At 40.1% G+C, this 18,334-nt stretch overlaps 2 protein-coding genes across 5 annotated transcripts in view; one reads left to right on the top strand and one right to left on the bottom strand.

Moving 5' to 3' along the window:
* Positions 1 to 18,334, top strand: part of LOC6619393 (receptor-type guanylate cyclase Gyc76C) — a 37,828-nt gene that overhangs the window by 11,120 nt on the left and 8,374 nt on the right. For all 4 annotated transcript variants that reach the window (XM_032719650.1, XM_032719649.1, XM_032719651.1 and 1 more), the window contains one exon: positions 2,448 to 2,689. The gene's annotated coding sequence lies outside the window, so the exon portion shown is untranslated. The remainder of the gene's footprint in view (positions 1 to 2,447; positions 2,690 to 18,334) is intronic.
* LOC6619394 lies at positions 15,871 to 17,385 on the bottom strand. The gene has a single exon (XM_002043574.2). The coding sequence runs from the start codon at positions 16,866 to 16,868 to the stop codon at positions 16,062 to 16,064; it is 807 nt and encodes a 268-aa protein (XP_002043610.1). The 5' UTR covers positions 16,869 to 17,385; the 3' UTR covers positions 15,871 to 16,061.

The following is an 18,334-nucleotide window of genomic DNA, read 5'->3' as shown; positions in this document are numbered from 1 at the left end:
AATTTAATTTAGTTGTTATCTCATTTCTTGCGTTTAATTTGCAACTGCAGAGGCGACCCTCGGTCCTCTCTTAAGATATTTTTCAGCGAAAGAAAACAATTTAGCAAGAATTTCACGATTCCACCGCCCGCTCGAAAATTTGCCTATGGGTCTGCCGTGCCAGCGACACAAGATGCGATACATTTTCCGATGAAAATATGAAAGGAACTCGCTGTTATCAATGTCCGCCTACCTGGCGGCCAGTTTTCCCTGCCGACTGATTTTCCGCTTTTCTTCTCGGCGCCCTTTCGTTATGGGCAATATATGTGGGCTTGCCTGTGGCCCCAATTTGAGTGTTTTTGTTTAATAAACAGAATGTAAGTAGAGTAGATTGAAGAAAACGACGCCAGTGCGGCGGTGAAAGTCCACAAAGGGTCTGCTTCCCCCTCAGTTTTTCCTTCTTCACTTCACTTTGTCGCTGCGTTTGTTTGTCTTAATTTTTTGGGCGGGGTTTTTCTCTATTAGCATTAATCGCCATCGGAAAAGTGCGAGGAAAATGCGATGTGCGAGTCAATATGCATACCCGGAGAGGTATCGAGCTATCGACACCACCTCCATCTCCCCCAGCGCCCCAAAACACCCAGCCATAAATTTACGACTCTTGGAGCTTTTAACAACTGTTTGTCCTGCAATTTCCCCCACAAACGAGAGAGAAGGAAAATTTATTATTATTTTTATGGGCTCTGCGAATTTGCTCTCGCCACCAATTTAGGTGTAAGAAAAAAAAATGTCGGTGTGCGGGGGAAATTCTTGGAAAAGTGTACCCTGGATACGGGCACAAAAGTTTTTTAATAACTTGGCCTCTTCCCAGAAAAACTAAAATGCACCCGTTTGCTTAGCATACTTTTTAGGGTAGGCGCTCTATGAAAGCAATTAGCTCCGCTCCACTCGCCCCACTTCATTTGCATCCATAGCCACCCACCGGTGCACTATGCTGTGGGCGTGGTCCCGCCCACTTTTCAGCACATGTAAGGCCCGCGGAAAAAAGCCAGAACCAGCTTAAACTCAATTTGCCACCGAGCTGCGTCACATCCTATATGTTTGCTGATAGCGGGTGCAAGTTTGGCTAACATGAATTGATTGACAATGTCAAAGGGGCTTTTCACACGGTGACCATCATTTGCATTGGCCGGAAGCAACAGATGATAGAATTTTCCACACATTTTCACAGCACGCAGAACCCGAAAGTAAACCAAGAGGTAGCAGGAAAAGTCGCATTGATTCGGGATATTTAATGGGAAATTTAAAGCAAGCTTTGGTTTTAAGTTTTGAATTTATGCTTTTAATTGAAAACTTTCCTTTTCTGCATTAAATATATGCTTTAAATACCCTGCGGATAATATCATCTTTCTTACTTAAAGTGGAATTTCGACGATAAAACTTTTCCTTATTCTCACAAAGATATTTAAGGCATTTTAATATTGGACTTTACTTACTGATGTCCTTAATAATCCACAAGGATCCTTGTTAAGATGCTGCGTTGACCAATTTCTGAACTATTTTTCACTTGCATTTTCCGCTTTTTTAAATATGTTTAGCTGTTGGCAATGTTGATGCAGGCTAATTTGTTGCCACAGCTAACAAACAGTCACTTAATTGGCATCGTTAGGGATTTTTTTTTGCATCGCAGGACTATGAAAATATACAAAGGTCAAATAATGAATTAATTGAATTGTGATAATTGTGAATACAAATATTTCCCGTCCTTATCATGTTTTTTAATAATTAAATTTTAAAAGTATTTTCATCCCATGCTCAACTTTATCCGCTGCAAAAAAAGCAATAATACGGTCGGTAAACTTTTGCTCGCAATTCGGATGCAACTGATAAATTTCAGGAGGAGGAGGGAATGGTGTTGCAACATCATCGTGTGCCCCGGAAAAACTTTAATTGCGAGATGGAAGTAAATAACAATTCTGTGAAAATAAGTCAACGTGAAAACTTATCCACATCTGTTACAATACGCTTACAACATTAATTAATTCTGTCAACAACAAACTGAAAGAGGCCGAATTTGTCATATAAATGTAAATTAAGTTCATTTATTTTGTTTTGCCTCAGCATTAATTATATTTTTGGTCATTCACAACTGCGCCTAAAAAAATCAAAGAAAATGTATAGGAATTTTTGGAGGAGGGGTAATAGCTTCAGACTTATGTAAATATCTTTTAAAGTTCTGAAAAATGTTGTATTTATTCGTTAAAAAAATACCCTTAATATTTGCAAACATGTATAATTGGCCAACTTAATTCGGTTCAACAACTTTGGCGCTTCGCTAATTGCTGGATTTTCCGCCCATCAAACGAAGATTTTAAATTAACTATATCGCCTTTTCCCGGCAATGTTTGTATATGCAATTTAAATTGAAACAAAAATATTGAAAATTTGTATTTTATATATTTTTGCAGCTCCGGTTCAATATAAACATTGTTGAAATACCTTCAACAACAAGCGTTCCAATCGATTCCTAGGACTATATGTTTCAGCGTGAAACACGACCCACATATTTACTCCAACAAATTTGTCCTTTGCAACAAAATAAGTAATATTTATTCTACGGAAATCAAAATTAATATATAACTGGATCCGTGGTTGTGACTACACCAACAATTGCAGCACATACTTACACACTATACAACAAACATATCGCGTAAGTATGAATGATATTTTAAATTATTTTCATAGTGAATATATATTTTTTAGGAAAATAAATTGCTCACATTCATTTAATTGTTGTTCTCGATGCTTTTTATCTCTTATCAGATGCATAAAATGTATCATTACCACATTTTACATATTTGCGACTTGCAATTTGCTCAAAATGTGTTAATTGCTTACTTAATCACAAATGAAAACGAACATGTGCAAAAATTGTGCTATGAGTACAACTCGACTTTCTTATACAATATCTCGTTTATACGAATGTTTATAAGTATGTAAGTTTCAACGTTTTTTTCTCTCGATTTAAAACTTAAAGTCGTCTGATTCATTCGCTGGTCGTTCGAACTCGCTCGAGTTTCTGCCACTTTTTCCAGTCAGCTTCGCAGAGCCAAAAGCGTTTTGGCAATTTAGTTTAAAAACTCGGCTCGATATGCAAATGCGAGGCTATTGGCTATTTCATGGTTACACTGCTGTTTCTTTATTTTTATTTTTTTTTTATAGTTCCTAGAAATTTAAAAGGGAGAGAGAGCGAAGTAGGTCGGCGCAACTAAGTTGCGGCAAACTCAATTAAAAGTTAAATGAAATTAAGGCTTCTTGTTATGGCTTGTTAATGCACTAAGACAAGGTCGGCTTACTATATTTCAAGTGCGAATCGCAAATGTTTTTGTTACCAACTACGCAAAGAATTCTTTCGAGACTATGCGGAAATCTTAAAACTTGTATCTTTTTAATCCGAACGCGAGTTGGCAAGACCTTCAACCCCGTGTAAACTTTTGTTTATTAGGAACTGTTACGGTAATGTACACATTTCATTCTCAGCTCGCATTTATTTTCTAAGAGATATCGCATTTGTCAGCAGACATAAATATATATAATATAGTTAAGATCGCGCCATTTAGCGACACTCAGTCGCAAATCCATTGGCGCAAATGGAGCCAGAGCATGTGTACATACATAATGCTGACATGGAGAACCGCACAGTGCGAGTATATTATGCACGATAAATTAATGATAATTTAAAGATAACTTTTATATAAACAATAAATTTTGTTCTCGCTGAATTGGCGCGTTCTATAAATAGAATCCGAGCAGTTACAAAAAGCGGCGATTAGTTAGTAATATGATATGTCGCCCGGTCGGGTCTCTGCATTGATATCGCTTTAGCTCTATGTATGTATGTATGTATGTATCTACATAAATATCGAAATATTATTATGAAAACAGGAAAATATTCGTTGTTTATTCATTAGGCGACTTGGGGCGTGTGTGGGGTATAAAGCCTGAAATACAGACTTTTGTCCGATTAAGCCGAAGGTGTTGGCAGACCTATACCTCTCGGATTAGTCTAGGCAAACAGTCAAATCTGAGCAGTCTAAAAATAGCCGGCATCTTTGCACAGTGTTTAATTAATTTTAGCTTGCTACGACGACATCTGGTCAATATTTAAATTGTGTTTAATGATCTTAGACTATTTGCTTTGCCTAAACTCGTTTACGGGTTTCTAATTATAGTTCTATGTATTTCGTTAACCGGCTAAGATTGATCAAATGATCAAGGTTATTTGTGGTTTAAGATGGCTATATGCATTTAAGCAACAGAAAAGAATAGCCACGATTCATCCGCAAATATAAATAGACCTATAATTACATTTCAAATTTAATAGTATGAAACAGTTAGAAAGAAGGGTTTCCACCCTGAAAAGTATCCCATGTCTGTTTGCCAGACCGTATGTCTGTCCGTTTATCTGTCCGTTGGTTTGTCCGTATAAACGTTGAGATCTCAAAAGTTGAACTAGGATGCAGTCTCGGAAACTGTCACCATCTCCCCCTTACTTCCTTTAGTTGAGTAAGAAGTATCTAAAAGAATTTCATGTTAAAATGGCACTCCTTTTTTATAAAGTTTATATTGGAAATTAATTCAGAATCCGGGAATCACAACAGAACTGAAAAATATGAATAGGATGATGAACTCGAGTCAATATCTCTTGTTTTTCTTCAGTTTATCTACTCACTTTCATCGTAACGCGGAAGTCCGCCAAGGGCGCCCAATTTCCATACAACAATCAGCCGTTGAAGTCTAACAAAAAAACCATTGAAAAATCGAAAAAATAAACAAAACTCATTCTCTATCGTCTACCGTTTCGATTCAGTTTCGCTGTCGATTAGTTCGAAAAAAAAGAACAGACATCTCGTGAAATGAATACAAGCTTTAACTGTCATTATTCACGGATTCAAAGCCGAAAGGAAAACAAAGCGTAAGGAGAATGAATTTGTTAAGCGGCAATTAAACGTCAATGGCAACACTTGAAATTCGATTCTAAGACGATGGATCATTTGTTTTTTTTTTTTTTTTGGGTCTTTAGAGCTGGCTGACTGGTCTTATAACTGACATTTTCAAGTGATTATATTGTTCAACTCGATTTCGTTTCGCCCTCAGTCAATTATTTGTTTTTGTTTGCCGACGAAATCAAGTGATTCGCTTGTACTGTGTACGTACGTACTATTTAGGTATACGACAAGTAATTCTCTTCGCCTTCCAATAATTTACGTGAGTGTTTGTGGCGAATGTGATAGCACTTGATTGGAGTCGGAGGCGCCGCGTAATTAGCTTAAAAATATGTGTAAGCCCACGCCGAGGAGCCGTCGAGTCCATCAATCAATGGGAATGGAATGGAATGGAGGCGACGACATGGCTGCTCCGGCATTACGTCAAAAACGTATGCTAACTGCCTTGATTGGCGGCGGAGAAGAAGCTTTGGCGGTTACAAGTTCAATGGGCTCTATCAGTCAATGGAAGCCACTGGGAGTCGAGCCGCAATCGAATTAGCTCAAGAATATTCAATTGAGAGTGGTCTGTGGGGCAAGGATCTTTCATCGGTGGCAGGGGTTAAGCAATGCAAACATCGTTGACACTAGCGACAATTCAACTCACAAACGGTTTTTGTGTTAATTAGGTTTTCTAGTCGGCGGAAAGCGATTTAAAAATTTATTGATTATAACAGAATGTTAAACCATTAATATGATGTTATTCTTTAAGTGAACAGGAAATCATTTCAGTCAGCCAAATCGATGATAAGCAGCGTGATTATATCATCTAAAAATGGGAATTCGCAATGGGTTTTGGAAAAAATCACCAACTATCAAATAGTTGCTCTAGATCCGACTGGGTGGGATTCCCCACATATGTGTAGATCTACACTTTTTCAACAGAATTTGACACTCTTTCTTTTGAGAGATTCCATCATTACCCAATTTTTATTCACACAGAGCATTGATTGCCAGATCACTACTTATTGTTACAAAACAATACGATTTGAAGCCAGCAAAGAGTATCTTTTTCGAGACAAAAGAACGCCACTTAAGTATAATCGAGCTCTATTAGAAAAGCCGACAAAAATCCAATTACACTTAAAGAGTATTTGATTGGCCGACATCATCGGATAATTTAAGTAAATGCCAATTAATTGAATCTGACAGAAAAGAAAAGCGAAGACAAAACAAATCGAAAACAACCACATCCAGTTTGGTCAGGTAGCTCTGGCAGCTGGGGGGCACCAATAAAAACTAGCAGCTGAAAAAGCTGAAAAAAGCTGAAAACCATTTATCATGTAGTGCCAAATTTGAGGTTTTTGAGGTTTGGAGTTTCGGCATTGTTATCTTGTGACCTGGAAGTCAATGGCCATCGCTGGATCGGATGGGGAGCTCTGGGCTCCGGAGGTGCCGCCAGTTGGGCTGGGCACGTTTGTAGATGAACTACTTTGCTACTTTTTTTCATGTGGCGATTGTAATCTTCGAAGACCCCCAAACTGCTTAATTAATGCGTTTTCGCTTTCTACTTTTCGGTTGTCGCGTGGCCAGACAATGACTAATCAGAAAATAGAAGTAGCGATTTAAAAATTGCTTTTTGTCTTCCCGCCAGTCTTCTTGCTTCTGCCTTCTGCTTTCATTTCACTTTTCGCCCGGCAATTCTTCGTCTTGGGGGGTTAATTGAGAGACCGCCCGGTTGGAGCTCGGTAGTGTTGGGTTGTGCAAACAAATTGCATTAATTTGTGTCTTATTATTTAATAACAAAATAAATAGAGAACGGCCGACAACGAATTGATAGAGTGCTCCAGTTGGAGGTTGGAGGTGGTGGTGGGTATTTAGCACTTTGCTGGCGCCACTGGCCGATCAATTATTTTAATTCCGATCAATTAGGAATCAAACGAATTGCACGGAATCGCGCCAAGCAAGGATAAGTCGTCTTTTGCGAATTTTTCTCTTAAAGCCAAAACTATTTGCCATCGGAGGAAATCCTTTAGTTGGGATTCCCTTGGCTTGCCATGGCAAAAGTTTGTCCTCAAAAGCAGAATTTTAATTGCGGCTTTTCGATTGTCAAGAGGTGATTACTACATATCTTATATATTACGATGAGAAATCAAGGACTTGCAGTGTTGGGTATGCCATTAATTGTGGTTGCACGGAACACACTCTATTCATAACCTCGAATCACCTACGAATACTATACAATCAAAATGTCATACTGACTCTGCACCTATTTCGCTTGTTTTTGTTTTTTTTTTTATATATTTATTTGCATTTTCCCCACCTAGCTTCTTAGCAAAACAAATTTTCTGTTCATTTATCGAAATATTTTCATTTGGGGTTCGGAATCGGATTTTCATACATACGTAGTCAACTGAACAGTTATATTCGGGGAAACCATAAAACCATAAATTTCGTATTTATTAATGTGTGTGCACACGTGTGTGAGTGGGTGATTGAGTGTGTGGAATGAAGGTGCATGGAATCGATATTTGGAGGCGCCCGAAAAGAGCAAAAGTGAATATACCAGGGTTGCACGGCATTATAATGATTATGTCGATGACTATGACTATGATTATGATTATGATTATGGGATGGGAATCGAAGACGCTCAGGGAACGACTTTTATCGCCCAGTGCGCCTGCTTTCCCGATGGTATGTTGTGCCGTGTATATACATATATACTATTAATAATATTTTATGTGCAAAAATATTCCGATCGCGGTGGTTGGAGGCGGGAGGATGTGGGGTAGGCAGCTGGCCGTGTTATCAGCCAACACCCCAAAATAAAACGAATGGAACCTGGGTCGAGATAATGCCGGGTCTGGAGTGCTGGCAGAGCTGGCAGAGCGCTGGCCGAGCTGATATATACGTAGTATACATACGTAGTATGTAGTTATAGTCCATCAAATGTGGGCTACGAATCTTTTTTTAGTCGCTCGCACAGCCGTGGCTTTGGCATGTGTAGGCACTAAACTTATTAATAAAACATCGAGCCATATCAGCGGCGACTCTTGAGTTCCCAATCTTCTGCTCGTTTTGGGATCTTTGGCTTTGCCATCGGCTTTGTGCATTGGATATCGCCTTGGCGCGACTTGGGTTCAGAACGAAACGAGTCGCCGCTGCCATTTGCTGTTTGCATATCGCTCAGCCATTAATCGCTGCTGTTTTTTGTTGCTCTTGTTGTTTTTTTTTTTTTGGTTTGCTGAAAAAGAACAACAATTACGCATATATGTACATATGTATGTATATATGGCAAGGCGTACAACAACAAATGTTATTTTTAGCTTGGAGTATTTATAAATGGCCTTGGCGTTGAGCTCAGGGCCCCGGGGAGGCGAATAAAGCGACCGAGTAAGAGCGAGGAATATGGAGAATCGTACTATATAGCCAGCCACGATCGTCCCAGTTTTACTATATGTCATTTGCTCCTCTTTCTATAGATCAATTGATCTATGTGTTTTCAACTCTTAGAATAATATATAAATAATGGAAATATTAATATGTTTTACGTTTACGTTTTTTTAAGCATTTCAGATTGCACAGCACATAAATTTCATGTCAGCTGGGATTTCGCGTAGGTGGACTTTTGACCCACAGTGTTCATCATACCTGTTGTTGCTATATAACTTTTCAATTTGATTCTATAAATATTTCAAATTGCTTGGTAATTGCGGCTGATTAAAGTACGAATTAATGATTATTATGAGTTTCACTTTCATTAATAATTTAAATGAACTAAGCTTTGCTTAAATGACACTTTGTTTTGCGCCCTGTTTTATGAACTGAATTTCCAATTTGTCCGCTGTCATTTCTGCTCAATATCCACCCATTCAATCCTTGCTGCTTTTCCTCCATAATATAACTTCTTAAAGTTTCCCTCGGCTGGGCTCAACATTCATTCATTCAACCATCTTGACAGCTGCAACTTGAAGAATGTACTACTCGATTCATACTTACCCTTGACTCTTATCGCGCTGCGCCCTGCGCACTTCATACATACATATATCTTTCTTCGACGGGAACTGTCGCCTTACATAATGACTTAATAGCTAAAAGGAGAACAATAATATTAATGAACAGCGTTTCCTCACGAACGCTCCAGGAATTATTACGTATACGCCACATTGCACACAGCTTGCTGGGGGGAGGAAAAGATTTGAAATTAGTTTTTGGTGGGTTTGGCGGACTTGGAATGCTGACTCGGAACGCTGGCCAGAGAGCAGAGAACGAGCTGGGCGGGAATGAGCCATATAACTGGCCACTATAGTTAATAAAAATAATAATAATAATACCAGTTAAACCACTTTGCGTGCAATGGCAGACACAGAGGCAGCAGCACAACGACCAGCAGCAGCAACTTGCATGGAACTTGTTAAATTGTTAAACCCATCAAGACAACCCAGCCCCAAGTAGTTGGAGCCAGTCCATCCAGCCAGCCAGCCAGATAGCCAGATAGCCAGGCAGCCACCCTGTCACCCAAACAAATGCAAACTGGACAAGAGGCAAGGACAGCTGAGGAGCAAGTGGCTAGCACACTCCTCAAAACTTGTGCTTTGATTCCTGCAAACTCATATGGCCAAATAAATTAAAAAAAAACTATTGAACTCAAAATAATAACTGATAACTGAGGATTTTATAGAAATGTTGTTGAAAGTGTTGCCATACTTTAATTCAATTTGGATAATAATCTATTCCTTTCGAATAATGCAGTGTAAGACGAGTTATTATTGATATTCCCAATTTCTTTAAGTGTACGTATCGAGATGTGACGCCGAGGCCACGTCGCGACGAATTGGCTGGGAAATACTCTTGAGAGCCTGCGAAGGCATCGATGAAATAGAAAACACTTCTAATAGGCGGTGGTAAGGCGAAAAGGAAGAGAGGCGTTGAAACTGGATAATCTTGATAGGGGAACTTCTTGTTGTTGCATTGATTAGGACTGGAGGAGTTCCAATTTAGCCAGAATATTAGTTGGGGACTCTCAGCAGATGCGATCTGGCTGGTTCTATTAGATTTTGTGCACTCAAAAATAATTGAAAACACTGAAAGTAACTACATAAAATGATGGTTACTTATGATGAATATTATAAGAAAGATATCCAGAGATTAGGACTTGCAGAACATTTGGATTAAAAATAGGGCTATGCTTAATATTAGTTAAGACCAAATCGTGTTTAGTTAACTGACATAAAAGCGATTTGATTTTCTTCGTTTTTCATTTACACATTTTGTTGAATCCCAAGAATTCCATGCCGAAAGGCATTGAAGCATTTTATTTGCCAACTGAACGGATTCTCCCTTAGTAACTATTTTCGGGCAAAACGGAAATACTGTTTCCCATCGGCACTCAACCCTTTTTTTTTTGGGTGGTGATGGATGAGGATGCAGGGATATAGCTCCTAACACGAGATGAGCTTTGAGCTGCTTCCGAGTTGAAGTTTGCCAAGACGAGAGCTCTGCAACTTGGCTTGTCTTGAGAGTTGTTGTGCCTTCTTGCTGTTGTATTTTGTGCCTTTTGGCGGCCGTTGCACATGTGGCGCGTATTCAAGTATTTCCCCACGGTCTATTTTTAGAAAATCCAGTTTTTTGGCAGCACCAACACTGTGGCAGCCCGTTCAGTTCAGTGCAGCTCAGCTCAGCTCCCCAGTCCGTTTTGCATGACAAACGGAGAGGAAGCGAGAGGGTCCCAGCGTAGACAGAGATGGCCAACCTGCAGCACAGATTGTGCTGGCTCCTTTTCGCCACTCATAACTAACTCCTCATAGCTCCACTGCTCATAAATGTTCCACTACGCGGCGAAGTTGAACTCAGCACAATTTTTGGCAAACGACCTCAAAAGTCATCGCAAGCCAGCCCTTCACTTTCACACGACCCAAAGCTGCAGCTTGGATGGAAACGCAGTCCGAAAATGGTTAGGACCAGTCGGAACGATCCTCCTATCCTTATCGCGGTTTTCTCTCTCTACACATGGAAAATGAGCTATATTTTAAATGCATTTTTAGGATGCACTAAGCTAGAGAAACATGGAATCACATATGGTTTTTCTTTAATACAGTATCAGTAGATAAGAAGTCTATTAATGATACCGATTGTAAATACAAAGTTTTCAGGCATTTTAAGATATATCTCCAATATATTTGGTAATGACAGTGCTCAACTCACTTGATGTACATAATGATGTACAGTGCTGGCAAATGAATTTCCACAGAATGAATGAATTGTTTGCAGTGCACTTGTGTCTTTCTCTTTGTGGCTTCGTTTGGGCTGTGCCTTGCTTGTTAAATGCCAAAGCTGCCGTCACGGGTTGTCTCCTTTTACGGACAGCAAAGCGGCGCCTCATAATGGGATGAGCCCAGTGGCTGCCGAGGGGTTGGACGGAGTTTCAGTTGGAGGTGCAACAGCTCCCCTTTTCCATAACCCCCCGGCCTCATCATCATCATCATCAGCGCCGTTTTTGGTCTCTTTGAAAGTGAAATTTGGTAAATTTGTAACACATGTGCGGACAATGCTGCCACATACTCGTGCTCATCCCATCTCAACCAGGCCGAGAATGATCTTAACTGGAAACACTTTTCCACTGAGAAATGCATTTTGATGTGTGTGGGTTGGTTGGATAATTTACAACAATGATGGGAGTAAGTTACGAGACTAATTTCACTTTGAAGCCCTAACAATTTTCTGCAGATTTCATATGAACTTAATTCTATTTCAAAGCAGTGCCTTTTGTTGATTTGTCTATTAACTTATATTTGAATGCATATTTTTACAGGTTGTTGGTATGCGTTATTTTGCATCAAGAGACAATTTGAAGTGAAATTGTGCGATTCAAAATGGGTTTAGATTTCAGCAACGAAACAACAATGGCCATAAAGAAGAAACTAAAGGCGGAATAAATTTCATTCGACAATAGAGAACGTTAAGCAGAAAGGACTTAGTTCGTTTTATATTTTGAATTTTACTCTCGAAATGAACAACGTTTTTCAACCTTTAATATATTCCAGCAAAAAAAAAAGAAGTGTCGTTCGAATTACCCAACACATTATGTCCATCAAAGAATTTGAAACAAATGTATATTTCTTCTTGAAAAAGCGAAAATGGTTTTTCTTTCACTTTTGCGCTATATTTCTCCATTACCATTTTTGTTCTTCCATTACCTCAGCAATGACGTTAACTAGGATTATTTGCCTCGTACTTTAAAAGTTCAAGGGTATGATGGTTCTGTCAGCAATGACAAGTAAAATAGTTCGCATTTGAATGCATTTTGGATGTTAAGTTAGTTAGAACTTGTTAAAACACCACCAATCAGGAATTATTGACGAGTTGTGGAAAATCAGTAATGGTGATGAGTAAATAATTGTCTCATCCCGCCACTTTGTTTATTTTTTTTTCAATTGAGTTTTTTTTTATCACGGACAAATTGAAGTTTAAGCCTCATTTGTTTTCCCTGTTTGCCTTACCATGAAATTTTTATTGTAGGAGAATTCTGTTCACTTTCATTCAATAAATTGCATGCTGGTTGTATTTGGCCATTGATGCTCGATTTCCATTCGAATCACGGATTTGCGACCCCGGAGAAGAGGTGGAAAATGTTTGTGAAATGAAGGGGGAGAGTTCGTTTGTGTTAAAATTTGATTGCAGGGTGTCATACGGATGGGAGAATGTTTTGAAAACAGTATTCAACTATCTTTTCAGGTTTAAATTACGAGAAAGTAGGAGAAATAAAAGTCAGAAGTTCCTAATTAGGTTTTGAGTAGAGTTTTTGTTTATTTATAAACAATAATTGAAACAATTAAATGCAGTTTTTGTGACAATATTACTTAACAAAATAGTATATTTCGTACCTTGTGTTACATATTTCACTTTGTCATTTTCTTACAATTTGTGGGTCATAGGCAATACAATCAGCTCGGCCTGTCATGAGCTGTCGTTTTCACAAGACTCCTTTCTGAAAAGGCCAATCCTTCGTCCTGTTGCACGGAGTGTCCTTGCGGCGATGGTGCTCCTGTGACCCGACCAAGATGGGCCTTCATTTGTCATACACATTTGACAGGGTCCTGTCTCCACCTGTGCCCTCCTGCCTCGTCCCGCATCCCCGCTCAACTTTCAGTCAGCCATTGAGGCGTAAATTTAAAGGCTCCTCCGTCACTGCTCATCATTGGATTGGAGTTCCTTTTTGCCGCACTTCTAATTAGAAACGGCCCGCTCACATGGTCCCTCGGTCGCTGAAAGCGTCTCGAAGGACGATGAAATCAAATTGCACATTTGGGCTCGATAATCTAACTAATGGTGGCCCATTTAAGGCCAAACAGACCCATCTCAGCCCATTCATAGGGGCCTTTGAACCCTTTTTCCGAGTCTCTCCGCGTGCGGGTTTTCTGTGTGGCGAGAGATAATGTTTCATTGTGGCACAGTTTCTGTGGCACGGGTTTGTTGGGGTCGTCCCCGCTTGTTGATGATTGATAGCAGCCAGAGGATTTAAATGGCTGTCGCCGTGGGTGTGGAACTGTCCTTGATTGTGCCACCGAGGCGAATAACAAATAATCGCAAATCGAAAATAAATTGAATCTCGTAGGGGAATTGAAAGTTGTACGAAGTCTTGGTTTTATCAGCAGCTGTTGGTATCTATAAGATTTCTTTATAATGTTACGAATTTAATGCTATGGTAGCAATAATCTAAGCTGAGTCACTTGGAGGTGCTTGGATTGTAAAGGAACCTATTATATATAGATATAAATATAGAGAGTAAAAGGGTCCAAAGGGGGCATAGAAATTCGATGGCCGTAAAACGCAAGCTACATTTTTTTTGGCGGAGATAAATATGCCCAAATCAAAATTTTGCAGTTTTTTATTTTTGTTTGTTTAATACTTAGTTTAATAAATCAGCAAATCTTAAAAGGAGTGATGGTTTTAATCAAAACTGCCTCAATAAAATGTAATCAGCTAAGAAATAAAATCGAGAGAGCATCGAATCCGCTTAAATGAAAAAGAAAACAATCTTTTCTGCCACTTGCGAGATTGAATTGGAAGTGAAACTGAGAATGGTGCTGTGATACTGATATGGTATGGTGTGATATGGTATGATATGATACTGATGTAGGACTTTAAAACCGGCAGTGAGTCAATGGGTGGATTCGATGACAATTGTCGGCGGCAGAAGCACGCACATTGTGATGGTGCGTTATATTTGTGTTTATATAGCACCCCCTCCTGGGAAACCCCCACATTTTTGGTTCCTCTTTTCCCACTTTCCCCACTTTGCCTGCGGGGAGCCCCCTTGGTGATGTTTGTTTCTCGATATATGTGCAATGTAATGTCGTGTTGGTTTATCCAACGGCCAATGGATTGTCGTGTTCGCGTCTGGTTTCTATTTTTAGTATGCAGGTTTTATTTTTAGACAACCCGACAATTTGTATGTATGAAATGTGTGTGTGTGTGTGTGTATACACACGTGCAGCAGAAAACAACTTCGTCTGAAAAGTGCAATAAAGACGGTTCCCCCGCCACCGACTGCAACTTGTTGCGCTGTGCGACAGAGAGGATGGACGGAGTGAGAGAAATGGAGTCGGAGACAGCCGGAGAGCAAGAGAGAACCAGAGAGCATCATGTTAAATGCGTTGCCCACGTTGCGGCTACGCGATTTTTATATTTTCACATTACACAACTTGTAGCTCTTTATTTGTTGATTACAACTCAGTTGCACGTTGTTCTCTCTCCGTCTGCGATTTCGTCTCTCTCAGTTTCTCTATTTCTCTGTTTTGGCCTCTCCGCGGCTGCTTTTCACATTTAACGTTAAACGTTTTATCACGTCTTGCGCCTCGGTTTTCGATTTGTTTCTCATATTTTCTTTGATATGTGGTTCTATTTTTAGACGCCCCTCGCCTCTTCCTCTCCACTAGCTCTCTCTCTCGCACTCTCTGTTTACTTTATAAATATTTAAATTGTTGTCACGTACTAAGTTCTTAATAGGTTACGTTATGTGTTTATTTAACTCATTTTGATTAGAAGTCGAGAAAAATACGGCAGAGCCACACGCGCACCGCATACTCACTCGATTCCCGTTACAAAGTTCAACTTTACCTCTTGCGCCTTTGTTATTAAAGCCACTCGACTTTCGGTTAGCTGGGAGGCCAAAACAGCAAACAGCCCACATCCCACATCCCACTAATGCACAAAATCCCCCACGCAGATGTTCGGCTCTCCCGAACTAATTGTTTACTCAAGTGTAATTAGGTAAGATGAATAGAAAATAGGCAAATATCAACAGAAAGGTAAATACATACGTGCTCACCATTAAATAATTTCTGTATCATTATTTAGTTCAGCATTAATTAGGAGTTTAATTTTTCATACGCTCACATGTTCATCCATGACCAGCTGCGCAAAAGTGCGGGGTAGAAGTACATACAATTGCGTATTGGAATTTCAGAATTTTAGTTGAGAATGAAAACGCGGCAATTGGCAAATGGAAAGTTGATTAGGTGACTAGCAAAAGTATCTTAAGTTCTTACTTTGCTTCCTGTCTTAAAGACAGAGAACACTATTGTCTTCTTGCCCGACTATTTGATACCTGTTACTTAGCTCAACGATCGTGACATATTTACGACCAAGAAGTTTCTACTTCTGAGATAACTCTTTATAGCTCCTGAGATTTCGATGATTATGCGGACAAACAGGCGGACATTGAGAGATTGAATCGATTATTGATTTTCATGATTCGATTAATCGATAAGTAAGTAAGTGGTATCACAATTTATATCCTTGAACAGATCACTTGATGGGAAAGACTCGCGACTTTTGATCAATACATAACAACTTATCTTCCAGCTAAATCTTGCAAAATATGTCTTTAAGAATACAATGCAAATTTTAGTTCGTTATTTATTAGTTGATGGTCAACAGAGAATTTTGAATTAAATTTCTAAACGCTTAACACACAAATTTTGTCAAATGAAATTTTGTCCTAAATAGTCCCAGTAATGGGTTCCGAGAGGTTGGCCCGCGCCTAGATCGACGTCCTTGAATGTTGGCGACCTGGTAGTAAACCTGGCTATGTGATTAGTGCTTGGGCATGTTCATCTTAAACGGCTTCTTCAGGTCTGCGGCAATCTTTTTTTGGATGGCCGGCGGAATTTGCTTGGCCACCCCCGGCTGAGAGCTGAGGAAGGAGATTTCGAACAGCGAGGGCCGGCTGGAGTAGACATTGTGTAACATGCTGATGAACCAGAAGAGCAGGTCGTCCATGTTCTCGAGCGTGCACTGGGCGAAGACCGCTCCCGCATCCCGGCCGTGTTGGTGGGAGTCGAAGAGGGCGACGATCGAGGCCCGGAAATCGAAGGTTACCATCACCGTTCGACTGTCCGCAATGATGGCGGCGAATAGGTTCGTGGGTACATTGTTTCGCACGGTGGCGTGCTGGAACATCTGGAGCGTTATCTGGAAAACCCGCGACAACTGCACAGCCACGTTCCGGTTGTACATGGGATTGCTGGGATCGGCCTCCATGTGCGTGTAAAACCACTCCTCTAGCCGGAAGTTCATCTTGTGCTGCGACCGAATGGCGGCGATAGCATCCGGAATGTTGAGGTTGAGATTCCTGGCGTGCGGCGTGTTAGTTGTAATCACATTGTGGTACACGCTGTTCCCGTCGTTTATGGCGTTGCCGAAGAGCTCCCATCCCCGCAGCGGCAGATCGGAGACCCTGTGATAGAATCTGTCCGCCTTGGCCACCTTGTCGGCCAGTATTAGGGAAATGATGGTGCAGGAGTTGGTGCCGCTGCGCTGGAACTCTCCAAACCGCGACTGACAGAAGTCGCGCGGAAACCACCAGATGTTCAGGTTGTCGATCTGCTCGTGAATGGCCATGGCGCCGGGTTTTTGATCGCCCGGGGATCGGTTGTTGGTCCTCGGATCCTGTGTGCAGCGACGTCTTAATTGAAGGTTGCGTTTCCGGATCCTGGTGCTCCGGAGACGCAGTGGTAAACCCGGCCCTGGCGCTGTCTCCGAAGTGCCACTGTCACATAGTTCGCAAGTGCGACGACCCCTCGGCTTCAAGGCGCACGTGTGGGTAAGGAGTTGGTGGTTTATGTGGGGATCTAGTGATCGAACCCGTCAACAGCACTATGTCCTCGGATCCGGGATCGAATTCAGGATGGCCGCAACTCCTCTCCACTCCACTACGCTCTAAGCACGGGCTTTGGATTTCAAGCAAACATCGAATTTTGAGTGTCTTTTGCCGGAGGAGCGTTCGACGGGTAAAGGTGAAAACTTTCGAGTCGGAAAGACAAAAATTTCTAGACCAACAACTGACAAATAACGAACATGATGTGGGATTTGAGACCTACGGGGATCTGATTATGAAAATGACTGCCTATTTGACGCAATATGAAAAGGTATTGCTATGTTCATATAAGTTCCTTGAATATAATATATACATTTTACATTTAAAGTAATTAAACATAGTTGGAAATATTTGGTTATTCCAACAAATTTTAAGGTTTGGTGTTAGTATTGTGTTAGTAGTGTTATTCAGAGTTATTCAATTAGCTTAGTTAGAAACTCATCAATGAAATTGAAATGGTTTTTATGTTTTGTTTACTTCAGCGTAACAGCTATTTAGATCCATGATAGCAACGACTTAAGACGACTTAAGACGACTTAAGTATCTCTGCACTTAAATAATGTGTTTATAGACCAATCTACATACGTGGCTAATCTATATTCTGGGAAAGACTATTTCCGCTTTAGCCACGCATAACTGTATTCAAATGCCATTCTTGGAAACGCGTTTCGCATTGTGCCAAAATGGTGCGCAAATATTTATCAGTGGCGCACAAATTTAGCTAGCCCGGCCAAGTAGTTCTAATTTTAAATTGCAACATTGACAAATATACAGCTTCAAAAAAACAAATATGGTATGCGAAGTGTGTCGAAAATGCAAATTTATGGCTGGCTGCGAGAGCATTTCGTCGATTGTTGTTGATTGATTGGGGTGCTCTAAAGATTACCCGTCTAAGTGGCAGCATTCTGAATTCCTCATGAATTTATTTGTTTTTTTCAAATTATTAGGAAATTTCGTGAATTGCTAATGTTTTCCTATGTCTCTTATCATGTCTTAAAGATTTGCTTTAGTTGTGTGGCTTTAATGGGTTTATGATTTTTAGCTGTGAATTAAAATTAGCTTGTGGCTTTTAAAAACCATTCGATATTAATTAATTTTATGTTTTATTGCTGGAAGTTCAAAGTGCTTCACAGTTAACCGATGTCCCAGTCGTTTGTGGTAACCTTTTTTTTTTTAAATTAACTGAATTAAATTTCCGCATTATAATTAA

The sequence above is a fragment of the Drosophila sechellia genome, chromosome 3L (genome assembly GCF_004382195.2).
Source record: "Drosophila sechellia strain sech25 chromosome 3L, ASM438219v1, whole genome shotgun sequence".
NCBI lineage: Eukaryota > Metazoa > Arthropoda > Insecta > Diptera > Drosophilidae > Drosophila > Drosophila sechellia.
This window is presented reverse-complemented; position numbering and strand designations above follow the sequence as displayed.